The sequence below is a fragment of the Cavia porcellus genome, unplaced genomic scaffold (genome assembly GCF_034190915.1).
Source record: "Cavia porcellus strain 051 isolate PalLab524CR breed Dunkin Hartley unplaced genomic scaffold, mCavPor4.1 scaffold_11, whole genome shotgun sequence".
Lineage (NCBI taxonomy): Eukaryota > Metazoa > Chordata > Mammalia > Rodentia > Caviidae > Cavia > Cavia porcellus.
The window spans coordinates 62619548-62642796 of record NW_026947494.1 but is presented as its reverse complement, the minus strand read 5'-3'; the positions used below and the strand labels follow the sequence as shown (position 1 = coordinate 62642796).

At 42.2% G+C, this 23249-nt stretch overlaps 1 protein-coding gene across 2 annotated transcripts in view; it reads left to right on the top strand.

Moving 5' to 3' along the window:
- Positions 1-23249, top strand: part of Sv2c (synaptic vesicle glycoprotein 2C) — a 200658-nt gene that overhangs the window by 45515 nt on the left and 131894 nt on the right. For both annotated transcript variants that reach the window (XM_003470261.5, XM_063258358.1), the window contains exon 2: positions 2783-3456. In XM_003470261.5, coding sequence (XP_003470309.1) covers positions 2877-3456 — 580 coding nt within the window. In that variant the 5' untranslated portion in view covers positions 2783-2876. The remainder of the gene's footprint in view (positions 1-2782; positions 3457-23249) is intronic.

The window sequence follows — 23249 nt, the reverse complement described above, 5'->3', positions numbered from 1 at the left end:
AGAAGTTTAGGAGAGCCTTCATAACCCATTGGAAGGTAGGAAACATAAACAAAGAGTCTTTAAACAGGGTACATAAAAATTGTTCAGTTACTGTTCATGGAAGTCCTACCACAGATAAGTCCATCAAAGAAAAAACATATAATGTATACAATGAGTTTATTTTCTTACTATATAAAGAACTCTTAAAATTCTATAAGAGAAACACCATATGTTAGTTTCCTGTGGCTGCCTAACAAATTATCACAAACTGAGTGACTTCAAATACAGAAATTCATTCTCTCATAGTTCTGGAGGACAGAATTCCAAAATCCAGAGGTTGGCAGAGGCACACCATCTCCAAGGAACATAATCCTTCCTTACCTCTTCCAGCTCAGGCAATGTGAGAAATCCCTTAGCTTCTGTGTGTGTAGCTCTAACTCCTGCCTCCACCTTCATGTGGCCTCCTCTATGTTTTTGTTGTCTTTCTGCTATCTTTATAAGGATATTTGTCATTTGATTTAGAGCCCATCTGGATGCATAATGTATCTCAAAATCAATATAATTATCTTTTTTCCAAATAAAGTAGCATTCACAGCCTCTGGAGATCCCCCTAAACCCACTATAAAACTCAATACAAAATGGGAAGGCATAAATGTTCCCTAGAAAAGGACATTTAATTTGCTAGTAATTAAATGTAACTTACAATCATAAAACACCATTTTCCCCTATACTCAGCAGCTAATTTTCAAAATTGGTAATTGCACAAGGAAGTAGGGCACTCATACATGATCCTAGAAGTTATAAATCATGGCAGATTTTCTGAAGGACAATATGATTTCATAAAGTCAAAAGGGAGTTTTCATCTGATGTCAGCAATTTTCAGTACACATAATAATAATAAAATAAATTAAGCCTAAATGTTCACAACAGTGGGTAGGTTAAATGAATTATGGTACAATGTAGATAGGATAGTAGATGAGTAATTTAAAAGCATGAGAAAATTTTCAGTGTTCAGCCGGGTTGTGAAAGTGTCAACCTCTGGGTTAACATGGTAGATTGGGCACATAGTAATTTCTCTCTCCCCAACCTTACCCCATCATGTCTGGATGGCATTTCAAAATCCCATCTAGATGAAAAAGACCTGGCCTCAGAATAAGAAAAAGGTTCTCAGACCCCATAGTAGCAAAGGAAGACATTAGTACTGTGTCGAAGCTGAAACAGTGCTTGCTGAGTTGTAGCCAATGTGTAGTCAGAAGGCAAGCTGGTAGCCAGAAACACACCACCCATTCTCCATCTGGGAGAAGGAAGAGTCCCAAGTGCCCACCATAAACAGAACTGGGAAAACATCACCAACCTGGGAAGGAGACCTGTGCGTTTGAGCTTGTCTGCATTCTGGAAAAACTAGGTCAGCAGTTTGTTGACCCTAATGGGATTCTAACAGGGGCAAACTCAAAACCCTGTAGGAAAAAATAAACAACAGCTCACTCAGGAGACAGAGTCATATTTTAGATCTATTACCACTCTTGGACAAATGGGAAGTTGCTGTCCCCTGGCCAAGTGTCCTGAGCATTTTCCAAGATGACTTTGTAATAACGGTTTGAACTTACTTTTTCCTGTAAGTCTATATAATTGGCATTACTGCAGACTGCAGTTGTAAGAATTCAAAGTGATCCTGTAACCCTCAGTCAGCTTCCCCCAATGGCAACGTCCACAGTCATCTGATTTTAAACAAGCACTTTAAACAAATATGCTTACTTACCATGACTTAGGAACAAAGATGAAATATCTTCTTTATTTTAGAGAGATTCTGAATTACAAGACCAAGTCTCTTCTCTCAAGGGTTTAGAAGTTTAACCAGAGCTTCAATTTTGAGGATGAGGAATCTTGAGTCAAATAAAGAAATTCTGTGTGCACCTGCCTTGTTTTGTGCTGGAATTAAAACTAAGACTTTTGAAGAAAATTCTTAACTGTAAAGGCCTTTTTTGTTTCTCATTGCTTAAGAAATTAAATTGCTTAGGAGGGAGAGTGGTCCACTTTATAGGCATAACCATGACACTGAGGACTCCTTGAGTGTTGCCTGTCACAGCAGGGGCTTCCACACAAGGACCTTCAGGCCAGTGGGGAGGTGTCTGTGCCTGAAGATAAAAGCAGAAAAGCCAGGTGTGATCAGTTTATTGGCTGTGTAGGAGGAGAAGCTGATGTGTCGTGTCTGACATGAGCGACCATCTCATAGATAGGTAGCATTAGGTTTTATTTCTTCTGTGAAATGTTTTAATTTTGCTGTTAGCTTCTAAAGCAAGACATATCACCACCTCCAACATTGGTTGCTGTTGTTTCCGAAGTCTCCATCCTTTACCTCTTTTTTCACCTCCTTTTCACCTTATTTTACTGTTCTCATGGATCCTCCCATTGCTCCTGGCCTCCCTTTTCCTTCCCTTCAGTTCTCCAAAGAGGAAGAAAAGAGAGAAGAAACAGAAGCAACCTTATTAAAGCATTTTGTAAAAAGCCTTGGAATTGCAATCTTTAATTTTGTGTTGTCATCTTCCTAAACACAGGCCTGTGAAGGGCCCTGCTTGTATGATAGCTCAGTGCTTGTAACAGTAACAACAACAGCAAACCTATCCCCACTACCCTGCGCAGTGACCACCCATCAGAAGGAGGCAAGGTGGGCAGTGGGTGTGCACAGGGAAACCTAGAAACACACCTTCTGAGGTTGGTCCCTGGGGCAGTGAAGAGAAACAGAGATAGATGGTGAAAAACACATGGAAAGCAATAACATGTATCCCTCCCCCTTGTTTTACAGTTCTGTTTGGAACCCCGCATGGACGATGCTGTGAGTTGAGTCCCTGAGAATTAGAATAAGTCACACCTTCTCTGTGGTCATCAGCTGTGTTAAGATGGAAGAGGCTTACAAAGATAGGACTTCACTGATGAAGGGGGCCAAGGACATTGCCAGAGAGGTGAAGAAACAGACGGTGAAGAAGGTGAACCAGGCAGTGGATCGAGCCCAGGACGAATACACCCAGAGGTCCTACAGCCGGTTCCAAGATGAAGACGAGGACGATGACTATTACCCACCTGGAGAGACCTACAACGGGGAAGCCAATGAGGATGAAGGCTCCAGCGAGGCTACTGAGGGCCATGATGAGGAGGATGAAATCTACGAGGGGGAGTACCAGGGCATCCCCAGCATGGGCCAAGGGAAGGATGACATCGTGATGGCAGGGCAGCCCAAGGGGAATGAGTACAAGGACCGTCAGGCGCTGGAGTCCGAGAGGAGGGCTGACGAGGAAGAGCTGGCCCAGCAGTACGAGCTGATCATCCAGGAGTGTGGCCACGGCCGCTTCCAGTGGGCCCTGTTCTTTGTGCTGGGCATGGCGCTCATGGCGGATGGCGTGGAAGTGTTCGTGGTGGGCTTCGTGTTACCCAGTGCAGAGACAGACCTGTGCATACCGAATTCAGGGTCTGGATGGCTCGGTGAGTGCTTCGTCATGTACACTAATTCTGACTTGGGTATCATTGAGCACAGGGATCACTGCATGAAATAAACATTTTTCCTCTACATCATTACATTTTTCAATAAAAGTTTTATAATGAAAAGGTTCAGAATACACAAGAGTCAAAAATAATTGTACTGTGAGCACCAGTACAGTGAGCTACCACCTGATTCTGTGGTTAACATTTATAATAGTTTCTTCATCATCTGTCATAGACCTATTTATCCATAAAGCCAATTTATTTTGATGCATTTTGATGTTACACAAATGCATTTTAAGTTACACTATTATAAGTCATGTACCACTTAATGACAGAATATATTCTGACACATGCATTTTTCTGTGATTGTACCTTTAGGCAAAGATCATAGTATACTTACACATGCATGGCTAAGATACCATTAGGGAGTATAACCTTATGAGGCCACTGACACATGTGTGATATATCATTGGCCAAAACACTGTTATTGATATGTTGGTGGGTGGGATGACCAAATTTGCATTGGTTTCTTCTTTATTAATGCCTTAAGAAAAGTCTTTGAAGTTTATTTGGCACCTTTCTAAAAGCAGAGATTAATTCTATAAAACTCTTGAAAAAACATGATTTCAAAATATGATTAATGTGTAATGAAGTGGTTTAAGGATTTTTAAGACTTTGCTAATTTTTGTTTTTCTCATAATCTATTTGAATGTTTGCTTTCTGTTAGCTTTATTTGTAGAATTTTTTCCAGGTGACTTTTTAAAGATATCATTTTCAAGGTTTGTACTTTTGAGCCCAAGCTATAAAGATTTCAGTTCTCTATATGATTTTAAATCTGTTTTAAATTGCATTAATATTTAAATGATATATGCTGAAAGTAACATGCCCTCTCTATGAAGTATCCAGATGGCCTATTTGATTTGTGTGAACATTACTCAAGGCTGTTGTACCGAGGAGGCTCTAGTTAGACTCCAGGTCTGTCTAGGTGAACACAGCAAAGCTGGGACATGTGTGAATGGTGCCACTGTCACCCAGTCCAAGTCCCCTGCAGGTGCTTGGTACACTAATCAGAGATTTCAGACTCCTCCTCCACACTGCCTCAGAGGACATGGTTTGGGTGTGTAAAATCTTTATGTGTTTTGGAGTCTGTCAAACAAAGTAAAAATAGTATCTGTCTTTCCAAGAGACTTCTTTCAACTAAAGCTTGAAAAACAAAAGTACCCAATAATTCTTGTGCAGACACAGTAACTGGATTGAGTAATGCTGACATCACTGTTGCTGAGATATTATCCTTGTGATTAAAATGAAATGTTGTTTCCTGACTTTCAGAATGTACAAGAGAACTAGTCATAAGAGCAGAAAGATTTATATCATTTTATTTTCTTGTTATTGTTTGTTCTGTGGACACTCAAGTGCCTTCTATAAAATGGCATAGTACAGCACTTGTATATACCCTTTGTGTATCCATCCATACACTTTAAATTATTTCTCAATTGCTTATCATACTTAATACAACGTGAGCTATACATGTAGTTGCTATATTGTATTATCTAAAGAATAATAACCAAAAACGTTTGTCTTTTTTAAAAAAATCACCCATTCCTGTGGCTTGTTTCTTCACACTTAACTAAAGGAAGTGGACCCACAAGTGCAGACTCAGATGGGTGAGAGGTGGGAGGTGGGGTGCTTAGGTATTTCTGTTGGTGGTCATTTGTGTGTCCAGCTGTCCATGTGCAGACCTCACTGCACCACAGAGAACTTGGCCATTCATCACAGTGACCAGTCCAGCAGATCTGTTTTCATATAGCACTGTGCTTTTTCCCCACTTTGGCCAGCAAGTACATCAGTGTAAGCCGGGACGTCTGAAATTTGTCAAGATTCTGCTAACAGAATGTATCAGTAGAGTATTGCCAGAAGGGAGATTCTTAGAAGTGTGTTCACACAGGTAGTTAATAGTTACAGGCTTCAATTTAGAATAAAACTTTCTTTGTGTTCTGATCCTGGCTTTTACATTGGGAACATTACAGCCTCCTTTACGCTTCTCCCTGCTGTAAAGCAGGAGTGCCTGTTCCATGGGCAGCTCTTATCGGGCCTTCAAGGTGTGACACGCCCGCAGGTGGTTGTTGGCAGTATAGATAAACTACAGAACAATAGGTGCCCAGATTTTTTCATCTGCCAGTAAATGTCGCCTGCTTTAGTGAATTAAGGCTGTGTCCCCAAGAGTTACAATTTCACTCCATGTTGAGTCCTCAACAGAAGCATTTTAATGATTTCACAACTGTGCCTTCCAGACTTGCATTTCAATTATTTTGCCATTGTAATTTCACTCATTATTGCATTCTAACGGGGTCTCTTTAGACAAGCATTTAAATTGTTTTGCCATTTTCATTTCATCGGATAATAGCTTTGTAATATAATTACCACACTACATCACAGCAAAGGGGTCAAAATCAAAGAAGAAAGACATGTGACCCAGGTTTAGTGACATTTTGTGGATGTGGATTTGCAAAAATAATTTTTCATTTGCTACTGAGCATTGTGCATTTCCCTCCAGGGAGACTGGGAATAAAAATAAGACCCAGCTTATGTTTTAATTATTTGGGAGATTGAGCCTCTCAGTGTATTTGCCAGAAGGTTGACTTAGAGACAGCCAAGGGCATTCCATGGAGTCATGTGTCTGTGAATATGCACAGCAGCATTAACTGGGATGGAAGAAGTTAAAGTAAGTATTTAATTACTTAATGAATGCCATTAGGATGATACCTCTCTTATTCCAAAGTCTGTTTATTAAGCACTTATGGTACGCAAAGCACCATGTAGGACCAAAGGAATAGTAGGACTGGTTAGGAATTAAAGAGACAAGGTCTCAGTCTCCAAGGAAGTTACACTCTAGAACTGAGAAATCAGAAATATGTAAAGATGACCAGAACAAGGAAGCAAATATCATGTATCAAAAGCAAAGTGTAAAGAGAGAAACTTCCAGCACAGGAAACTGGCTAACCAAAAGGGCTCTGACGGAGGAAGGAAAGGACAGGATTTGGGAGCTGCTCCTGACATAGCGTGGATTGGTTCAATGATTACTTTAGAAAGGAGAAGAGACAATCAGTTAATGAAAGGAAAGTAACTCTTCAGATGAGGTGATTCAGAGTGCAACTTGAAGTAGGCAAGAAGATGAGGCGCGGTGTTGGAAATGGTCATGATGAGGCTGGGGTTGAAAAAACAGGGTTGAAAAGGGATGTCAACCAGCTGCGCCCCACTGGGGTTGAAAGCCCAGAGTGGGGAATCATCTCATTTCAGATGACAGCGCCAGCGAACATAACCATGCAGAAGGTGCTTACAGCTGAGCATGGCTGATGGGGCTGGCAGTAGAAGAAGGTGTCCCTTCTCTGAAGAGGAAGGAGAGACCAGTCCAGAGGACAGAATGCAGAGGACAGTCCAGAAGCCTCGAGAAGAAGGAAGGGAAGGCACCTAAGACTCTTAGGTGCTGTAGAGTCTTGCAGCAAAGACTTAGACCAGCCTCCTATTTCTGGCAGTTAATTTATTGGCTGCTTCACATGGTGAGCAAGGCTGGATGTTTTAAAGTCAGTACACTGAGTGAGGTAGCACAGAAGCCTCCAGATTTGCAGTTTTGGGTGGCAAAGCAGAGCTCTCAGCAGGATGCTGTATCTGCCCTGAAGAACCATGATAGATGTGGCTTTACTCCAGGACCAGGGAAGGCACAATTGGGTTCAAAGTCAGGAAGGACTGGTGACCTTTTCAGGACCAGCCCTGCCCTGGCTCTAGCTCATGAGAGCAGAACAAGCAGCTCACTTGTCATTTAAATTTTTCTCTACCTCATTTCTGTCCATTTCACATCAGAAATTAAAGACAGGATTAGGTCAGGAGGATTGAAGGTGAACATGCATATATGAGTGGCACTAACACAGCCACCAGACTAATCACTAGAAGCGTGAAGTCAACCAGGAGGCTAACACAATAGCCTGGACCAAAAAATGGGTGGAATCCTGAAAAACAGTCAACTGTTTGAGGAAGGCATTGAAATTGGGAGACAAATAGAAAACTGTGCTGAACAGGAAGGAGGAAGGTAGTGGAGGATAAATGCGAGGAGGTTGACACGGTAACCAAGGTTGAAAGCAGAGGAGGTTGAGCAGAGCGGGAGGCTGCTGAGTTCATCAGGGAGGCGTTGGTCTCCAGGTGAGAGACAGATTAGGACTGAGAAGACTCTGTGATTCTGAAAGAGAGGCTGAACAGGCAGAGAACACAGCTAATCAGGAGGCAGAGAATGGCGAATGGAAGAGTTCAGCAAGGGGTGAGGGGTTTAATTGCCCAGCATAAAACATCTTTTAAAAAGATGTTGTAAGGTGTGCATGCCTGTAATCTTAGCACTCAGGGAGGCTGAGGCATGAGGATCTCAGATTCAAGCCCAGCCTCGGCAACATAGTGAGACCCCGTCTCAACATTAAAAAAAAAACAAAAAAAAATTTAAAAGTTCTGGGATGAAGCTCAGTGTGAAGAGCCTGGTGCAATCCCAAGTACTGAAAAAATTATAGTCCTTTGAAAGCATCCCTTTCCCCCACCCCCATTCTGAATCAGTGGACATTTTCAACACTTGCTCTTTGTCTTATCTGGACGCGCACTTGGTGGAGCCCTCTTTGGAGACAGGATGCTAGAATGGTGGGGAGGGGATCTCCCAGCATCCTTCCTGCTGCCTCCCCAGGCAGACTCACAGTCTTCCACTCCTAATAGCGCAGTTTAGGTGAATACAGGATCCCACGTTAATCAACCATCACAACGCCTCTTAACTCGGTGACTGTGGCTTCTGTGCAGCTGTTACTAGTCAGTGTTTGATGGAGCGGTATTCGCGGAGTGGCTGTGCTGCGGGAGACCCAGGCTGTGGCACTATGAGACTGAGACACTGAAGTCATGGTTCCTGTGGTCAAGGGCTCAGGCTGGCTCCCCACCTTTGGTGCCTCAGTGATGGAGCCTGCCTTGGAGTCCTGGAGATGAGGCTTGTGCACCTGGAGGCACAGGTCACTTCCCTGTCCTGCACAGAGTGTCACTAAGGCAGACCGTAGACCATGTGTTACCACCCTGAGCCCTGCGCTTCTTTCTGGCTCCCAAACATTCTCACTTAAAATATTCTTGATTGAGTTAACCTTTGGAAGAAAGGCAAGACTCTCAATTCTTGATGAAGATGTACCTCTCTGGTGTCTCAAGCAGTCATCTAGCAGTGACGGTGAACCTTTCAGGGACGAGGGCTCAAACTGCAACCCAAACCACTGACTTATCACAAAGCATCAACATTACAATTAAACGTGAGTGCTGAGGTTTTAGTTTAGAAAAAAACAATTCTACATTAATATCTTTTGTCTTAAAAACAGATAACACATGTGTCAGGGGTTCACCGCCACTGACCTCGACTTTCAGTTATTGTTTAGGAGCTCCCAACAAAGGGACATCATGTCAAATGCAAACATTCTTCTCCCATTTCCAAATCCTAACAAAAGGTGACACACAGGTTTTTGGGGTTTTTTGTTTTTTTGTTCATTGTAATTATAGGCATTTCATAGTGGCAAGAGTCACAGCAGAGAAATTTGATGGCTTTGGAGAATTAACCTATAATCTTGAAGATGCAAAGTTATCTTCAAGAGACAGAGTAGCAAACTTCTAAAGAAAGGAAGGAGATGCCCCAGGAGGACCGAGGTTTGTCAGTTCTGTCCCCTGCTTTGGCCTCGCCCAGATCTGTGTGAGGTACAGAGCAGGAATTCGAAGCATCACACATACGTGAATGCAGGTCCCTGAAATCCTCAACACTTTAAGGCTTCAATAGAGGTACGAGCAGATCTAAAGCAGAAAGGTGTTATTTAGAACTGAAACTCATCAGTGGTAGAAACTTCATAGAGAAAAGTGTAGGTGCAGTGTGGGCCGTTCCTTTCCTCATGCTGTGGAGCTTGGAGTGCCCATCTATGGACCTGTCCTGATTACAGGGCTGTGACATCCCTGCCGTAGGGAAATATTAGAAAGCCATTCTCAGCCTGGAGTCTGACGCTATGAATTCTGTGGCTAAGGTCTCTTGTGCTGATTCCATGCTGCAAAGCAACTGGAGGATTTCAAGCTCTACTCAATTCTCATCCAAGTTCACAGCTTGCAGAGCTACTTGGGCTTCCTGAATCGGCACAAGTGCAGTACCCCCTGGCTTTTCTATTACAGTGTCAGTAGGATTAGCTAGAGTCAACTGGCATGTTGGGCAAAAGCAGAAGTGGCCCCAGAACATTAAAGCTTTATGAAGTCTGTATTTATCCATGTGACTGGAATTTCACTGGAGATTTTTTTTTCACTTTTAGCAACTCCTGAAATTATAAAATATTCATAAATAATTCTGTAACATACACGTTTTTCATAACTACATTTTTAGATAGAAATGGAGCAGTGGTTTCACTATACCAAATACTTTGCTGTCAGCTCTATAATATCAAACTGTTGTCATTTCTGTATCTTCCCTTCACAGGTAGAATATTCATTCAACAAATGTCTTCAATGTGACAAGCACTGCTTAGACTCCAGAGACATAACAGTAAATAAAACAGAGACTATCTCCAATAGGTTCCATGCTTGATTTTCAGCCTCTCTTCCTGTAGCTTTCACCTACATGGCAGAATCCTTTGGAACCTGAGGATTCCTCCTCACTCCCTCCTGCACACTTTTTCCTTCCCTATGTTCTCCTCTTCCTCTTCCTTCTCCTCCCTCTGTCTCTTCTCCTCTTCTTCCTCCTCTTCTTTTTTTCCTTCTCTCTTTCCTCCCTCTCTGCCTCCCGACCTGTCTTCATTTATTAGCCACAGGCCATTTGCTGGAAGGATAGTTTCCTTGCAGGGCTGACTACACAGATAGGATCAGAACTTTAGCAATTTTTCTCTGCAACTTTCCATATGTTCCCTTATTCCTTTAGGTACTAACTAAAGAAGAGCTATCCTGTTTGGGTTTTAGCTGCTGTATCTAGAGACAACTGTGTCTAATTATATCACTAGCTACCAGTTTCTGAGACCTTCTGCCAGTTTTTCATTTCCTTGACCACTGTTTGCCCCTCGAATGCAAACATAGCAGTGAGTGCTGCCCTGTGCTTCGAATCAGAGTGTGTGTAACTCCTGCCCTGCTCTGCTGGGTAGACCAGCATGTCCAAACTGAAACAAAGGAATAGAGACCTTTTTCCTTCTTTAAGTTGTCCCAAAATTTTGATCATTTGGCATGGGTGTGTGCTTTAAATTTTAAGACCCTAGCTTTGAGCCCTAAAAATGTTTACTGAAGATTTCAGGGTCAGTGCCTCTGTTCCCTCCTGATCTCTTTGTTCTCAGTGTCTGCCTTGGTATCCTTGGAGCTTTGATCTGTGTTGTGAATGTGCCCTTGGGCTCTGTTTAGACTCTTGGCTGTCACATGGATCTTAATTGGAATTAAAAAGTTATTGGTTTGTAGAGAACATCCTGTCTACCAACACTAGCAGAATCTTATTGGGATTCATTAAGCCTAATTGGAAAAGGAAATTCAGTAATTTATCACCACTCTAGTCCTATTTCTTCTAATGTTTGCATTTTCCTGAAGGGAGACAGATTTCTGACATCAGAGTGGGGCTAGAGTACAGAGCCCCAGACCTCTTCTCCATCTATGGAGTCTGCTTCATTGTCAGCGCAGGAAGTGAACCAAAATCCCAGGCTGCCTTCCTGAAGTTGGCCAGTGTGTGGTGTCCTGAGGCCAAGTGGAGTGTGAAAGTGCAGTTTCGCTGCCTTGGGGTCACTGGGGGTTTCCCTGAGGACAGTCACACCTGAGGCCAATGCTTTAAATCTCACATCCCCAACCCCTGCATCCCTACATCCTATGACAGGTCTGGATAAGAATTCAGATTCTACTAGGAGTGCTGGCCTCCCATACCCTGGCCCAACCTGCGACTCTTCCCTGAAGGCCTGGAGAACTCAGTGGTATGCTGACAGTCTGCAGAATTTGTTCTTGTGAGTTTGGTCTAGGTGAAGCAATCTGAATTGGGAATTATCCAACTGTAACACATCCAATACAAATAATACCGACCTGTAGCTTGAATTTCCGAAAATCAAGATATAGTTACGTCATTTTGTAAGAAATCTAGCATTGCAGTATTCTCACATAAATACAGATAAGAGCGTTTATAGGACCCAAGCTTCCTGAAACGTGCTTTAGACAACAGGAAATTGTTCAGGTACCTTCATTTTGAGGAATTTGATAACTAAAGGGAATATTCCAACCCACATATTTACAAGCTGACTTTCTTATGTTAAACTTAGAAATTTTAGCTCCCGAGATCTATCTTACTGTTTCTTTCCTCTCTTTTCTTTTTTTTAGACCCTTCTTGTTATAAAGTTCAAGATGCCCTTGAACTCACTATGTGGGAGGCCAGGTTGCCCTCAAACTCACAGCAATCCTCCTGCCTCAGCCTTTGAAGTGCTAGTATTACAAGTGTGGTCCACCACACCCATAATTCATGGTTGTGGCAACCTGCTCAGCCATGCTGTTGTTAAAATTTAAATGTATCCAATTCTTTATCATATGAAAATAATCTTCCAAGTAACACCATTCTTAAAACGACTCTTTTGTTTGGGATATCTACTTGGCATGTCTCCCAAAGTAATTATAAATAAAAATAATTCAATTTTTTTTTCAAATTCATTAATAAAATATTGAAAAGAAAAAAAAACTCAACAGGTACTGATATTATTGGAAATACCAGGCAGCACGGGTCCAGGAAGTGGGCACAGCTGAAGAGAAGGCATTGGAGTATTCTCTAAACTTGGTGCCTTATCAACATATTTTTAAGGACATAAGTTGCAAAGATGATGAGAATGTGCCGTGCACACAGGAGGAGCATTAACAGTCAGACAATGAGACACACAGAGAGATGAAAGGTCTCCTTTATGTGTCCCTCACCCTCCAGACAGTGATGTCACCTGTCTTAGTTACTCTTTACTCGTCACTGAGACAAAATACCTAACTCCCAAAGGTACGGAAGAAAAGGTTTATTTCTTATAGTTCTTGAAGGTTTCAGTCCATACTCATTTGGCTCCAAGAGAGCATGGCATGGCGGGGCAGCCCTTCATAGCTGGCTGCAAACAGCAAGGCAGCAAAAAAATCGGCAAAAAAGACACACACCTTCTTTCCACCTTTACACTGTATCCTGGTTCTACCCCTGGGTGGGTGAAATACTCACACCACCAATCTAGACAATGAACCAATCACAGACACTAGATTTGGTAGAGTCCATAAGTGCATGAGGCTTGAGGGTCACTGACATAAACCATGACATCACCCCGACACCAGATCCACAAACTGAGCTCGTTAGCCCATCCCCAACTTTGGGGCCATGTTTCACAGCAGCAGCACTGACAAAAGGGCAGCTTGTGACACTGCCTTGCACATGGTGGGATGGCAGCATCCAGGGCCTTGGCCATCAATGTAAATGATACCTGCCAGGCAGTCCTTACTACATGCCTCTCACTGTCCTCAGAGAAAGCCTCTCAAGTACACACTTCCAAAAGACCCCCAGGGGACAGCAAGACGTGGGGCTCGACTCCCAGTGGTGATATAACCACAACCCTCTGGAGATTGGAGTTTGGGATGGGAGCAACAGAAGAATCATCCGTTGCTGGCTTTCTGCTCCTCCAGGCAGGTTTTCTGTGTCATCTAAGATGGAAGTTTTAATACCAGGGTCACCCACTAGTCTTGGAAAGTATGCTGAGTCTTTCCCTAATACTCACAGGCAAAGTGGGAGTTCAGTTACCACTGGGGTGTGGTTTGCCACACCCCTTAGGGAGGAAAGCAGGTTAGTGTTCACATAAACAACTACCACTTGAGAGAGGAAAATTGAAAGACCAGTAATGTTAGAGTACACTGAGGCACAACTGAGACCACTGAGGTAGATAAGGTTGAAGAAGCTGGTTAAGATTATTACAGATTTGGTACAGTCAGGCCAAGGGTGAAGAGACTATTGGTCCTGAGCAAGGGCTGCGGGCATGTTTTCAGAGGAGAGTTTAGGTTGACGAGGGAGGCATTGCTGAGAGGAGGTACAAAATTCTGGGTCTCTGAGTAGGGAATCTACAGCTAGGTGATAGACAGGTGGTGTAGGGTCCTGTGGGTGTTGGCAGGTACTCCATGTACACCTGAGCTCTCTGCAAGTTGAGCTGTGTGGGGCAGCTGCTGGCTTCCTGTTGAACATGTGCTGTCCTAGGTGTAAATAACAGATCGCTTGGGGAGTTTTTTCTCTCCCAGTTGGGTAGGGGTCTAGTTCAGGGACATGATAGGTAAAGAGGAAGGGACTTCCCTGGGGGACTATTCAGGAAGGGTAAAGTGGAGAGGGAGCTTAGCACTTCAGTTTCCAGGCTGGGTCTTCCTGTTCAAAAGAGCAACCATCGGGATGCCAGTGAGATTTGCACCCTGTGAATGCACTTAGCATCCCAGACCTCTGTGCCAAAAAGTGATTCTGGTGGTAAATTTTGTTATGTGTGTTCTGCTGCAAACCTGGGAGTCATTCTCTGCACGTTAGATTAAGCAAATACTTCCAAGTGCTGGAGGATTGCTTATTTCTCTCCTGACATCTGCATTTTTCATCATCGAGATGGAGCATGGGAACAGGGCAGCTCCCAGCTGAGAAACTGCTGCAGTTCCTCAGGAATGCATTCTGTAGGGAACTCAGGTGTCGTGGGGTTGTCATAGATTGAGCAGGGTGTGACAGAAGACACCTGGCAAGGGTAGGGTGACATGGAGTAGGATGGGAATGCTTCTCCCACCTGAAGAAAAGAGTAACTTGCTAATTATTCTGCTTTAAGAAAGTGCCTTGTCATGATTCTTGCACTCAGATGAGCACTTTTTCCTAATAATTCACCTAGAGATGCTTTCTGAGCCCAGAATCTCCATTCCTTGATGACCAGCAGGAGACAGTAGAGAGGCTAAGGCCACAGGACCAGAGGAGGGAGATGCTATGCCATGGTCTTACCCTTCCATAATATGTAGCTAGGGCTGTAACTCAGAGGTACAGCAGGTGCTTATTACACTCAAGGTCCAAACAGATAAAATGGTAAATTTTAGGTTCCATAAATTTTAGCATATTCAAAAAAGAAAAAGAAAGAAAACAATCAGAAAGAAGTCCTTCAGGAGGTGACAGGGTGTTCATAGTCTTATTCTGAGATTGTCAACCATTTCTTGTGTTTGACCAAACACTGGAACTGGTCCTGAGCCTTGCTTGGATAAAAATAGATTAAGGCAGCCGCTGTTCCCACCCTGTCTCTGGAGGTTTCACAGGAATGAGAGACCTTCCATCGTTCTTTGTCAACAGCAGTCCTTCTCTAGAACTCTGTGGGGATGTGAGTCCTTCAGGACAGGGCCCGGCTGCCCCACACTGACATCTCCTGGAGGTGCCTGACTGCACTTCCTGTCTGTCTTCCTGGAGAGAAGCTGGACAGAGGTAGGGACTTCAGTGTGGATGAACGACGCTGCTTAAAACCAGAGGGGACAAACATGTGAGCTAAGATTTTCTGTAAGGAACCTCAGATCCCTTGGAATCAGATAAAGGAAACATTAAATTTAAAAATGGCACTTTGTTAATGTAACTTTTTGGTAATTCAGGTGTTCCTGAATTAGCAAAGTTTCCCTTGTCAAGAATCAGAGCTCTTCTTGTTCTAACGTATTTTTTAAATGGAAATCAAAGGGTCATACCTACTATACATAAATTATTATGTATAATTTAAACCCATCCTGATGATTCAGGCTGTTTTTACACTCTGTGTAATATATTTATTTTTCCTATACATATTTTCCCTCTTGCTGCTACCCTTTAAGCTGCCTGAAATGCATTCCTGATATTTCTATGCTGTGATTTAGAAAGCTACATAACTGAGCTCTTTAAGAATAAGACTAATATAAAAATGAGCAAACAGCTGCAGAGTAATGCTTGGCTTAACAAGTGGAGCTTTCTGCCAGATACGTGGGATGTCCAGAAGCAAAGTTCAAGTGTCTAGCAGAGTGAGCTCAGGACATTGAAGCATATCCTTGTTCTCTAATCGTAAATAGCTCTACATCAATAAAGCTAAGTCTCAACTGTGCGCCATCTAGACAACTCAACTTACCAGCTTAAATTATTTTTGTGGGTCAGGACAGAGTGTAGATAAGTGGTTTAGGACTCTAGAATTAATACAAAATAGATTTAAGGCTTTGACATTTTAGCTCCCTTGTTCTTTGTGACACAGTCACTGGTCATGACTTCCTTCATCCTGTGAGCTCTCTCCTTCAAGGCCCTTGTGATTCCTGGGAGCAGGAGGCTGAAGGCCCAGGTCACATCACATCATGGCTAATTAATGTGTTCTTCTGTAGAGACATTCACAAACTCAGTGCTCACGCCCCTGTCCCAGAGAGTCCAAAGGCAGGGCAGTTACAATTTCCAGATAAAATATAAGCTGCACAGGTAAACTTGAAGGTAGACAAAGGTCATTTTTTGAAACACAAATGTCCCACAAGATACTTGGAGCATAGTTACACTAAAAGATTATTTGTTGTTTATATGAGATTCAACTTTTAAGGGGAAGAGATGTTGGTAACAGGAAGATTGAGAGCCCATAGTTCGTTTTTAGACTTTTATGTTTCAGGGATCATTATGTCAGTCATGTTCATTATTACATTTTATCCCATCCACTGCCAGACCTTCTGAATCACTATCCAGGGAAAGTCCTGGGAAAGTACACAGAGGTTTAACAAACATTCCAGTAGACCAGCCTTCCAGAGCATAGCCCTGCAGCCGGGAGACCTGAGGATATAGTTAAAGTGCAGGTCTTAATGCTGCAGGCCTGGAGTGGGATCAGAGGTCCCAAGCTAACAAGCTCTGGGTGACGCTGCACTTGCAGGCCAGGCGTGAACCTTGCTTTGAGTGGCACTTTGACCTCACTTTGAACTCTGCTGATTTTCAAGCGTTAGACTTCCCAGCCAAGAAGCAGCAGCATCCTCATCAGCGGTGCTGATGAAAGCTGTAGATGACATTTTGATTTAAACAGTTGGCAGGTCATGGGGCAGGGGTGGACAGCACTTAAGGGAATGCTTTCCTACTCATCAGCATGTGGGAGTATCTGGGTACAGTGGGTACTTTGTAATTGTAGCAAACATTTTTTTTCTCCCCAGTAAATTTCTTATCAACAGATAAAGAATGTCTTTTTCCTCCTGTGCTAAGTGGATATGGGCTATTCCTGCTGCTCCTGACTGTGAAGGGAATTCCTTGTCCCTTACCACATTTACAGCTACCGGTTCCCGCGTGGACTCCAGATGAGAAGGAGGGCATAATGTGACCGTGCTTTGTGGAAATCGTTTCTTAGTGCCAGAGTCACGGCAATGAAAGTAACACTGTGGCTCCTTCAGTTTTTCCCCTTTTCTTTACATGAAATCAGATGGCTTTTCTGCAAGTTTTCTCAGCAGAACCTAGTTAGACCTAAAATGTTGTGCCAGACAGGTGATCAAAAACTGAGAATTAACTGCTCAGAGCAGTGATGGCAAACCTTTTAGAGACCTAGTGCCCAAACTGCAACCCAAAATCTACTTATTTATTGCTAAGTGCCAGCACTGCGATTAAACCTGAATATCTGATGTTCAGGGTGATTTGGTTTGAGTGCAGAGGGGCTCTGTGTGCCCACTGTGGCTCATTGCCCCAAGTTCACTGCCACTGGCCTAGGGGGACCAAAGGAAGTCCTGCTGTGGGAATCAGTTCAGCATAAACACACGCAAGAAAGGAGGCAGGTTGGACGAGGACAGGCAGGCAACTCCCCAGTGCCCATTGCTTAGATAATCATCGGTTTATTTTTGTAGTTAACACTTGTGAAATGAGTAGAGGCTTGATGAGACACATCTTCATGGAATGTACCTTTTGAACCCTAAACATACCTTTTGTACCTTTAGAGTACATCCATTCATTCTTCATATTCTTACCAAACAATGCAAGACCCTGTTCCACTCTGTTGTGGACCAGTTCAAAGATCAACCCGACACAAACACTGTGTACAAGACACTTGTCATCACAGTGGTGCAAGAACCAGAGAACTGAAAGTTTGTTCTGTTTAGTGGAGGAATGTACTAAAGAAGGCCTCCAGGAGATTGTGGTACTTGGCTAGAGCTTTGAATTGTGGATCAGATTTGGAGATGCAGAGAAAGATGTGAGGGCCAGATAGTCCCAGGAGACAGAACAGAGCCAGCACAGGTAGACACACAGGAACATCTTGGATTAGGGGTTGTGAGCAGATTATTGAAGAAGCACATATGTAAACGGGTGGGTGATTAGAAGGTAGGTTGGGACCTACATGCGCACAGGAAGCCTTAAGTAAACTTACTGTGGTGTTATCAGGGAGTGAATGGTAGGTTAGCAGAGTTCTGGTGGGGGGAGAAAACTTGATAGGGAGACATTTGTACCCTTGATAGGGTAGTGAAGGGTGAGCTTCAGGCAAGGGAGTCACTGAGACCCTTCTGAAATAGTCTGGTCAGTAGGTGCAGATGCCTCACTGTGGGTGAGCAACTGGAGAGGACGGTGTTTGTCAGCAAGGCCTTAAGTTGATAAGCTGCAGAAGCAGCAGTGGACTGTGACGTTTGAGCTGAGTTATCTTAATTAGAGACTGGAGTTCTGGGGTGGGGAAGGGCGGGACCTGTGTGCAGGACAAAAGATGAGGTCTACTGCATTGGGTTGCATGTTACTTACAAACTGCCCTTAACACATAGCAGAGTCCAGGCAAGAAGTCATGCTCAATAAGTTTTCGTTGCTCTGAGATGTCAATCAGTCTGCTCAGGAGAAACCAGCTCAGAAGACTTTCGGAAATGGATATCAGGCCATCGATGGATGTTGGCAAGATCTTGAGCCTGCAGGAATGAATGGCACATTGAAGGGGAATAACAGAGGAAGACGGGGGGCTAGAGATAAATCTTCAGTGGATGCCTTAGTCGATGACAAGGGGAAAGTCCTCAACAGAATGGGTGAGGGGAGGATGAGTCTCAACTGCCTGAAGCTTTGAGGGCAGAAGGTATTAGAGGAAGGAGAGGGTGTTCTTAGCTGATGAGTGCTTGCAGCATGACTGAGAGAAGGTTCTGGCAGGGGAAGCAGGAGAGCTGTTCCAGGAGAGTGACGCATGGGTCAGATGGACTGCTAAATTTATTTTGAATGTATATTAAGGAGAAGGAAACAATCTGTGTTTAAAAATTGGTTATAAGGTACTTTGATAGTATGTGTTCTCTTTAGATAATGCTTTTGATAATATGATTGTACCACAAACTAGAGCAGCTGAAAAAATATTAGTCATCTTCTACAAAGGAAAATTTGTGTATTTGTAGTCATTATCTACTGCTTCTATGTCATAATATGCTAATAGTCACATCTGGATACACACAGAAGATAAATTAGCAATGCAAGAGAAGACAATCTGTTTGTTGTTCTTATCTCATTTTATTTATTCTTTCAAATTGAAAAATTTGATTGGTTTAACAATTGCAGTGACCTTTTCTGAAATATGAAAGTTGAAATAGTCAAATAGTAATTATGAAGAGGTACAATTCATGTGGAGGAAGTGGGAACTACCTGCTGATTACGCACATCATTGATTAGAACTGACTCAAGCCAGAGGATCCTCCAACTCTTCATTTAGATTCGGACTGTTCTTATTTTTCTAGCTAGTACAAGGAGGAAAGCAATGCAATGGAGCAGAGATAAATGGAATTGAAGCTAAAAAATACAAAAAATTAATGACTCAAAGAGCTAGTTCTAAGAAATAATAAAAAGCTCTATTTTGATAAGACAACCAATCTTATCAAAGAAGGAAAGAAAAGACCCAAATCAGTAAAATTAGAAATGAAAAAGGTGAAATCATGAAAGACATCACTGATATCCACAAGATTTATAGTAACTACTTGTATGTACTCAAAAAATTGAAGAATCCAGAAGAAATGGATAGATTCCTAGATACATATGAATTATCAAAACTGAATTAAGAAGATGCAAAAACTTAGAACAATCCAGTAACAGGCAGTGACACTGAGGCAGTAATAAAACACCTGTAAACTAAGTAAAGCCCAGTTCCTAAAAGATTGACCAAAGCATTCTACAAGAATCTCAAGGAAGGTCTAACACAGACACTCCCCGAATTCTTCAATTAAATTAAAAGGGAAAGAGTATTTTCAAATTTATTCCTGAAAGCCAGCGTTACCTTCATTCCAAAATCATACAAGGACTCAACTGCAGAAGAAAACTATACACAATCCCTTTAATGAACATAGATGTAAAAATCCTTAATAAAAACTGGCTGACAAATTGCGACAAAATCATTTAAAATCATACATCAAGACCAAGTAGCATTTATTTCAAAGATACAAGTGTGGTTCAACTTCCCAAATCAAAAAATGTACTACATAAAAAAGCAAGAATAAAATCACATGATCAGCTCAATAGATGGGAAAAAAAACCTTTTACAAACCTGAAAAAATAGAAAGACCTTATCTCAATCTGATAAAAACCATTTATGACAAGCCTACAGCCAACATTATATTAAGTGGGGAAGAACCAAAAACTGCCTCTAAAATCAGGAATAAAACAAGCACACCCCATTGTAGACACAGCTCAGCTGCACAGTGCTTGCCTGGTAAGGGCAAGGTCCTGAGTTTGATTCCCTGCACCAAAAGAAGAGGAAAAAGGAGGAGGAGGAGGAGGAGGAAGAGGAGGAGGAGGAGGAGGAAGAGGAGGAGGAGGAGAAGAAGGAGAAGGAGAAGGAGAAGAAAGAAGGAGAAGAAGAAGAAGAAGAAGAAGAAGAAGAAGAAGAAGAAGAAGAAGAAGAAGAAGAAGAAGAAGAAGAAAGAAGAAGAAGAAGAAGAGGAGGAGGAAGAGGAAGAGGAAGAAGGAGAAGAAGACAGGGATGCCACTATACCACTTTTGGTAAATTTAGTACTAAAAGTCAGAGTTTTCTGATGCAATAAAGTAGCAGAATATAAGAAAAAGTAAAAGTGGCCTTTTTACTTAAAGGACATGGAGAGGAGCCCACAACCAGCAAGGTTCTCCTCTGACCAGATATGAGGGTGTGGGGTACATGTGATCTTTAACTGGATGTGGTGCTTGGGGCGGGTGTTAATGATGTGCGAGGAGCTGATGGAATTTTCTTTGGGCACATGGTGAAAAGAAGAAGAAAGTTGTAATCAGAGAAGAGGAGGAAGTGGCCATCAGGGTAAGCATCCCTGATTTAGCCTTCCTCCATGGTGAACTACCACCATAATGTCCTGTAAGTTATTCCAAGGTAAAACTCTTTCACTTAAAACTTTAACCAGAGCAATCAGACAAGAGAAAAAACAAAAGGGCCACGTATAGGAAAGGAAAAGTCAAATTATCCTTATTCACAAATGACATGGTCTGGTCCCTTACATAGAAGTTCCATAAACTGCATCACAAAACCCCTAGAACTAAGAAATATAGTCACCAAAGTAGCAGGACACAAAATCAGAACACACACACACAAAATCAGGTACATTCCTATGCATCAATAATGAACCCACTGAGAAATTAGGAAAACAATACCATTCACAATACCTTCAAGAAAACTTGAATACTTAAGAATTAACCTAACAAAAGAAGTGGATGACCTCTCTAATGAAATCTTTAGTACTCTGAAAAAAGGATACTAAAGTGGACATCAAAAAATAGATTCCTGAATAGGTAGAATCCATAGTGTCAAAATAGCCATGCAGCCAAAACATATATAGATTTAATGTAATTCCAATCAAAATACCAATAATATTCCTCACTGAACTAGAAAAAGAAGTTCTAAATTCATATGGAACCAGAATACAGATAGAATAACAATATCATCCTGGGCAACAATAACAAAGTAAGAGCCATCCCAGTCTTGGATTGCAAGTTATATTACAGAGCTGATAAAAACAGCAATATTGGCACAAAGATATGTTGGATCAATAGAACAGAACAAAGAATACAGACACAATCCCAGGCATGTTCAGCTATTCGATCTTTGACAAAGGAGCCAAAAATATACATTGGCTAAAAGCCTCTTCAACCAGTGGTGCTGGGAAAACTGGCTCTCTACATGCAGAGGATTGAATCTAGACCCCCAACTCTTACATGTACCAAATACTAAAACAAAGCAATATGCTGGAAAGTAAAATAGGTGAAACTCTTGAAGACATAGGCAAGGACTTTCTTAACAGAAGTTTGATTGCAGAAGAAATAGCATCAAGAATCAATAAACGGGATTCTATGAAATTTAAAAGCTTTAACACAACAAAGGAAACAGCTGACAATGTGAAGAGGTAGCCTACATAAAAGATAAAATTTTTGCCAACTACTTCTCAGAAAGAAGACTAATATCTAGAATATGTAAAGAACTAAAAAAATTAGGCCACCCCAGAAGGGAAATATCCAGTCAATAAATGGGCCACCAAAATAGACATTTCTTAGAAGTACAAGTGGCCAATAAATGCATGAAAATATGCTCAGCATTACTGGCTGTTAGAGAAATGCAAGTTAAAACAACTTTGATTCTGTCTTACCCTAGAAAGAACGACCATCATCAAAAAATCAAATAATAACAAATTCCAGCAAGGCTGCAGGGAAAAAAGGAACCCTTTATATTATTGGTAAGAATGGCAACCAGTACAACCATAATGAAAATGAGTATGGAGATTTCTCCCCCCAGCCCCCCTAAAACATAGAAATTTTATTTGACCTAGCTTGTCCCCTTCTAAATAGCTTCCCAAAAGAATTAATGACATGGGGCTGGGGGTTTAGCTCAGCGGCGTAAGCACCTGCCTTGCAAGCAGGCAGTCATGAGTTCAATCCCCGGTACCAATAAAAAGGAAAAAAGACCAAAAAAAAAAAAAAAAAAAGGAATTAATGACATATTATAGTAACACATACATACCTATGTGTATAGCAGCACAATTCATAGTAGCAAAGTGTTGAAAGTGGCCTGTATGCCTGTACAAATGGGTGGATAAGGAAAATGTGGTGTTTATACACAATGGAGAACTGCTCTGCCATAAGGAAAAATAAATTTGAGTCATATGTTGGAAAATGGATGCACCTTAAGATCATAACATTAAGAAAATAAAACTAGACATAGAAGTTTAAATATGATCATAGTTTCTTTTATACTAGAAACCCAAAATAAAAACAATCAAAGGTCAAAAAACATGGCGGATCAGAAAACAGCAAGACACAGAGCCTTCCTGAGAGAGACAACTCAGATGCCAGAATAAACATCCTGGAGAGATCGGGACACAGGAAAATGGATCCTCTTGACCCAGGGAGAAACTAAAAGGAAAAGAGCCCGTCAAACACATAGTTCCAGGGCTACCATTGGAGCAGCTAAGATTAGTGGCCTCAGCACTCTCGCTGGAGCTGCCCAAAGTCTCACCACAGCAACTTGCCAGAGGAGCCCAAACTGGCACTGCCAGAACTCACCAGAGCTTCCCCAACTAGCACCACTTTGAGTCACCAGAGCTGAAGTTGCACTGAAGTAGGGGGTCAATGAGCCCAATGGAGAACAGAGCCAGCAAGGGACCTGCACTAACCTGTAATTAGTGGTTAGAATAAGACCCTTCCACTAGAAAGGGGCAACCAACTGGACAACATGTTGGAATCGGGCAGGACAGGCATAAACAAGGAATGGCAGTGACTTCAGTCAGTTTCGGCCTACCCAGAGAAGATTGGTGGGATTTGCTTGGGCTGGGTCATGCCCCTAGCTGGGGCCCAATAAGTCATTCCA